This window comes from Colobus angolensis, unplaced genomic scaffold (genome assembly GCF_000951035.1).
Source record: "Colobus angolensis palliatus isolate OR3802 unplaced genomic scaffold, Cang.pa_1.0 Scaffold25, whole genome shotgun sequence".
In the NCBI taxonomy this organism is placed as follows: Eukaryota; Metazoa; Chordata; class Mammalia; order Primates; family Cercopithecidae; genus Colobus; species Colobus angolensis.
Genome location: NW_012115710.1, coordinates 3,778,688 through 3,785,082, shown reverse-complemented (window position 1 = coordinate 3,785,082; position 6,395 = coordinate 3,778,688). Strand labels below are relative to the sequence as shown.

The window sequence follows — 6,395 nt, the reverse complement described above, 5'->3', positions numbered from 1 at the left end:
AGGTGACAGAGTGAGACTCCGTCTTAAAACAAAAGACATCTACACCAGGTGTAGTGGCTCATGCTTGTAATCCCAGCACTTTGGGAGGTCAAAGTGGACAGATTTCTTTGAGCCCAGGAGATTGAGGCTGCAGTGAACCGTGATTGCACCACTGTACTCCAGTCTAGGTGACAGAGTGAGACTCCGTCTCAAAAAAAAAAAAAATTGTGCAAATATACACAAAAATTATAAATTTGTACATGTATTTAATAAGCCTGATTTTAAAAGATAATTCCGGGGGAAGGGTCTGTACGTTTTATTGGATGCCAAGGGACCCACGGCACGTGCACAAAGACTAAGAATCCTGCGGGTGTTGACTGTGCACTGTGTCACCTGCCACGATGGGGATAAAGGAAGGGGAGGAAGGACATTGCAAGGAAAGGACTCTTCCCTGGCTCAGGTTCAGGACAGGGGTGGCTCCTGGGCCAGGAGCCCGGAGTGCAGGGAGCTTGCAGAGGAGTGGTAGGGAGGAGGAAGGGGGTGGGTTGAAACCAGATGAGGACTCGGTTTCTACCTTTGTCACCGAGCTATCATCATCTACACCCTTCCATATATTCGTTAATCATACACCTGCTTTATCTGCCCTCCCAGCCTGCATTCCATTCGGGCAGACAGATGTCCCTGAAGGCCCGAGGGACACCAGCCGCTATGCCAGGCTCCAAGGAACCCGAGGGAAACCAACGCTGGTCCCGGTCTTTGAGGACTCCCCAGCCCAGTGAGGGAGACCGACAGGTAAGCAGGCAGTGTCCACGCCTGGGGAAGAGGCTGTAACGGAGACGCCGAAGGCACTGGCAGGGCAACCTATGGAACAATCAGGGAAGACATCCTGAAGAAGGGGGCATTGAGGTGAGGCCTTTCCCCATGTCATGAGGCCAAGCCCAATAATAATGATATTAATAGTAATGGCCACCGGCCAGGTGCAGCAGCTCACGCCTGTAATCCCAGCTCTTTGGCTTTGTTGTTTGTTTATTTGTTTTGAGACTGAGTCTTGCTCTATCGGCCAGGCTGGAGGGCAGTGGCACGATCTCGGCTCATCGCAACCTCAGGTTCATGTGATTCTCCTGCCTCAGCCTCCCGAATAGCTGGGATTACAGGCACTGGCCAGCTCTTTGGGAGGCCCAGGCGGGAGGATCACCTGAGGTGGGGAGCTCAAGACCAGAGTGGCCAACGTGGTGGAACCTCATCTCTACCAACAAATACAAAAATTAGCTGGGCGTGGTGGCGCATGCCTGTAGTCACAGCTACTCGGGTGGCTGAGGCAGGAGAATCACTTGAACCAGGGAGGCAGAGGTTGCAGTGAGGAGAGAGCACACCACTGCACTCCAGCTTGGTCGACAGAGCAAGGCTCTGTCTCAAAGATAATAATAATAGTAATAATAATAGCAGCCACCAACATTTATCGAGGGCTTACAATGGGCCAAAATCACTACGCTAGGCTCTGTCTCAAAAATAATAATAATAGTAATAATAATAGCAGCCACCAACATTTATCGAGGGCTTACAATGGGCCAAAATCACTACGCTAAGCACAGGACGTGAACTAATTAATTTAACCCTTCTACAGCTGTAAATGGTAGATACTTTTCCTGTCCTGCCTTACTGCCTTCTCCTCCCTCTCTCCCTTCCTCCCTTCCCTCCCTTCCTTCCCTTCTTCCCTCCTTCGAGACAGCCTCTTGCTCCGTTATCCAGGCTGGAGTGTGCAGTGGCACCATCACAGCTCACTGCAGCCTCAACCTCCTGGGCTCAAGCGATCTGCCCCCCTCAGCCTCCCAAAGTGCTGGGGTTACAGGCGTGAGCCACTGCACCTGGCCAGCAGATACTTTGATCACCATCCCCCTTCTTACAGATCAGGAACATTGAGGCACACACTTGTTTCCTTCCCTCAAAATGTTCCTGCTGTGGCTGGGGAGATGGTCATGGACACAGTGTCAGTCTGGTGAAGCTGTGCTTTGGTGGTAGCAGCAGAAGACATTGAAAGGAAGCGAGAGGAGAGAGGGACTGATTCTAGCTGGGGAAGGAATTGAGGGTTGGGGACGCCATTTGCAGAAGGCTTCTGAGAAGCGATTGCCCTCCAGGATAGATCCTTTTGTAGGGCGTGGACTTTGGTGCATAGAATTCCGTCGTATTTTCTGTTTCTGTTTCTCTATCATTTGTCCATATCCCGATTTTGCTTTCTTTCTTATTTTTCCCTTTAATACTCTAGCCTCACTCCTGTTTCCTCCTCTGGTGCCCCATAAACAAACCCTAACACCTCTAACATTCACGCTACCTTGGGTAGGTAGAAATGCTTACAGACCAGACAGCATTGCTTTGTGTAATTATATCTTCTAAACTGACACAAAGGATAAATGCTATCTTTTAAATTGTGCTATAGACTGTTTTGTTTCTTACTTTTTCAATTCAACATTAATTTTTTTGTTTTGTTGTTTTTGTTTTTTAAAACACAGCTGGTGCCTTAGCCTCCCAAGTAGCTGGGATCACAGACGCGCAAAACCAAGCCCAGCCATTTCTTTTTTTCTTTTTTTGTTTTTTTTGAGACGGAGTCTCGCTCTGTCGCCCAGGCCGGAGTGCAGTGGCCGGATCTCAGCTCACTGCAAGCTCCGCCTCCCGGGTTTACGCCATTCTCCTGCCTCAGCCTCCGGAGTAGCTGGGACTACAGGCGCCCGCCACCTCACCTGGCTAGTTTTTTGTATTTTTTAGTAGAGACGGGGTTTCACTGTGTTAGCCAGGATGGTCTCGATCTCCTGACCTCGTGATCCACCGTCTCGGCCTCCCAAAGTGCTGGGATTACAGGCTTGAGCCACCGCGCCCGGCCTCCCAGCTATTTCTTACATTTTTTAGTGGAGACGGGGTTTCGCCATGTTGCCCAGGGTGGTCTCAAACTCCTGGCCTCAAGCGATCTGCCCACCTCGGCTCCCCAAAGTACTGGGATTAAAGGCCCGAGCCACCGCGGCCGGCCCAGTATTATGTTTTTATGATCTCTCCATGTTACCAAGTGAAACTGATTTATTGCTGCTAGGACACCATGGAGGAATCCACTCCCTTTTGCTTACCAGCTCCCCACGAGACAGACCCCATGGTGGTCTCCACCTCCCCATTCCCACCCATAATGCTGCCCTGGGCATCCTGGGATATGTCCTTGTATGTTACCTGTGTATGCTTCTCTATGGTACCTACTTGGAAGTGGGACTGCTGGATCCCGGGAGAAATGCACAGTGAATGTCACAAAATTCTGCCCCATTATCTAAGGTGGGTCTTGAAGTTCTAGCAGCGTGTCACCAGGCAGAGAAGGGTGGAGAAGGGACCAGCCAGTTCAAAGGACTGAGAGTCCACAGCATGTCTAGGGTTCAGTGAATTATAGGTGACCCACCCGAGGGGTGGAACCTTTCGGGGAACAGCCATGTAATAAATACTTGACTCCACTGGTTTCTTTTTCATTTTTTTTTTTTCCTAAAAAGGAAAATAGTCTTGTTGTGGGTGGCAGCTTGGCAACGTCTATGAAAGTCTTAACTGCACATACTCTTTGACCCAGCAATATCACTACTCATGCATGAGGAAGTAGGAAGAAGGAGGCTTAGTGTGTTGCCGTTTGTAAAGGTGGAACGTGGAAAGCCACTAGCAGCCCCACCAATGGGTGAGGAGTCAAAGGAACCACAGATAGGCTGTGGCTGTTGAATACTGCGTGGTGTAGACAAGATAAAGGTAAATTAAAACCTAGGAACATGGGCTGGGCATGGTGGCGCACGTCTGTAATCTCAGCACTCTGGGAGGCTGAGGCGGGCGGATCGTGAGGTCAGGAGATCGAGACCAGCCTGGCCAACATGGCGAAACCCTGTCTTTACTAAAAACACAAAAATTAGCCGGGTGTGGTAGTGGGCGCCTATAAACCTAGCTACTGGGGAGGCTGAGGCATGAGAATTGCATGAACCCAGGAGGTACAGGTTGCAGTGAGCTGAGATTGCGCCACTGCACTCCAGCCCGGGCGACAGAGTGAGACTCCGTCTTAAAAAGGAAAAAAAAAAGGCAAGTCAAATTTCCCTATATTAAGTATCATCCTATATCCCTAAACTGAAGAAATCATAGTATTTCTCAGTTCTGCATCTATATATGTAAAACAGGAGTTGGCAAACTTTTTCTGTCAAGGCTCAGATGGTAAATATTTTCAGCTTTGAACATATGGTCTCTGTCACAACTGCTTAACTGTGCCCTTATAGCATGAAAGCAGCCACAGCCGCAGACAATACTAAACCAACAAGCATGGCTGTGTTCCAATAAAAGTTTATAATCCCAGGCAGTGGGCCAGTGTGGTCTGTGGGCTGTCATTTGCTGACCCCAATGTAAATAAATGGTAAATGTTAGATCCGGCTCAGTGGCTCATGTCTGTAATCCCAGCACTTTGGAGAGCCAAGGCAGGAGGATCACTTGAACCCAGGAGTTCGAGACCAGCCTGGGCAACATAGTGACACCTCATCTTTACAAAACAATAAAAAAATTAGCCAGCCATGGTGGTGAGTGCCTGTGGTCTCAGCTGCTCTAGAGGCTGAGGTGGGCAGACAGCTTAAGCCTGGGGTAGTAAGTTTAGGCTGCAGTGAGCTGTGATTGTGCCATTGCACTCCAGGCTGAGTGACAGAGTGAGACCCTGTCTGAAAAAAATATATATATTTTTGAAAGAAATTACACCAAAATATTATCGGGGTACATCTGGAAGGCAGAGTGAAAAGGAAGGGCCTGGTCAAGGGAAATACTACCCTCGTGTTTACATTTTTTCTATTTTGTGTAATTAAAATTGCTTTAAATTAAAAAGAATAGCTTCGGTGACCTTCTTCTCCTTTCTGATCAGTGTCTTAGAAATGCCAGCAGCAGCGGGGCCTAGTGGCTCACACCTTTTGTCTCAGCACTTTGGGAGGCCAAGAAGGGAGGATCGGTGGAGACCAGGAGTTTGAGACCAGCCTGGGCAACGTAATGAGACCCTGTCTCTATTTACTATTACTACTTTTTACTTTTTGAGACAGAGTCTTGCTCTGTCACCCAGGCTGGAGTGTAGTGGCACGATCTTGATTCATTGCAACCTCCACCTCCCAGGTTCAAGCGATTCTCCTGCCTCAGCCTCCCAAATAGTTGGGATTACAGGTTCCTGCCACCACGCTCAGCTAATTTTTGTATTTTTATTGGAGATGGGGGTTTCACCATGTTGGCCAGGCTGGTCTTGAACTCCTGACCTCAGGTGATCAGCCCACCTTGGCCTCCGAAAGTGCTGGGATTACAGGCATGAGCTACAGCACCCGGGCCCCTCTCTATTTAAAATAAAGAAAGAAAATGCCGGCAGCATGTGAAAGCAATGAGGAAGCAAAGTTCTCCAGTGCCCTACCAGCTAGAGCAGAATTTCTCCGAGAGTTTCTTTTATTCACTTAACAGGTGAGAGAGAAAGAAGAAAAGGTTTTATTTACTTATCCAGCACTTACCATGTACAAGGAACTGTCCTAGGTGCTAGGGACAGAACAGTAAATGAAACCGAGTCCCTCCCCTTTATAGGGTGGATATTCTGCAGTCAAAGAGAGACAGACCATGAATAACAAACACAACAAATAAATAAATGGTGTCACAGCTGAGAAGGTCAAAGGTGCTATGGAAAGACAGAAACAAGGGGCAAGTAAAGGGGATGGGGGTGCCTGGGTGCCAGGTGAGGCATTAAACAAATGACCAGAGAAGTCTTCAATGCGAACGCGACATTTAAGCAGTGGCCTGAATGAATGAGATGAGAGCTAGGAGGACGTCTGGGAGGAAGAGCATTCCAGGCAGAAGGAACAGCCGTGCAAAGGCCCTGAGGTGGGAACGTGTCGTTGCATTTGAGGAACAGCAAGGGAGAAAGTGTGGCTGTAGTGGCATGAGCCAGGGGAGAGGTGAAGAGAAATAAGGGGCAAAGCAGGTCACAGCCTGCAGGGCCCCGTGGTGCATGGTGAGGACTTTGGTTTTACTCTGGGCCATGGTGAGGTGGGGGCGGTGTCTGAGCAGAGGGACAGAAGCTGACTTTTGGTCTAAGAGGGTCCCTCTGACTGCCCTGTGGGAGCAGACGTAGTGGGAAGTGGGGAGACCAGAGAGGAGGTGGTGGCAGTGGTCTAGGCAGGAGATGATGGTGGATTTGACCAGAGTGAGGTAGTGGGGGTGGCAAGAAGGGGTCAGATTCTGGAGCTAGAGCTAGAACTAGAGCTAGAGCTAGAGATTATATAGATATAGTTTTTTTTTTTTTTTTTTTTTTTTGAGATAAGGTCTCACTCTGTCACCCAGGCTGGAGTGCAGTGGCGCGATCTCGGCTCACTGCAACTTCCACCTCCCAGGTTCAAGAGATTCTCCTGCCT

At 49.1% G+C, this 6,395-nt stretch overlaps 1 protein-coding gene across 1 annotated transcript in view; it reads left to right on the top strand.

Annotated features, from left to right (window-relative positions):
- Positions 1–654: 654 nt before the first annotated feature.
- MYH14 (myosin, heavy chain 14, non-muscle) overlaps positions 655–6,395 on the top strand; it is a 124,686-nt gene continuing 118,945 nt past the window's right edge. The window contains exon 1 of the mRNA XM_011946507.1: positions 655–771. Within this exon, the coding sequence (XP_011801897.1) occupies positions 655–771 (117 nt within the window). The remainder of the gene's footprint in view (positions 772–6,395) is intronic.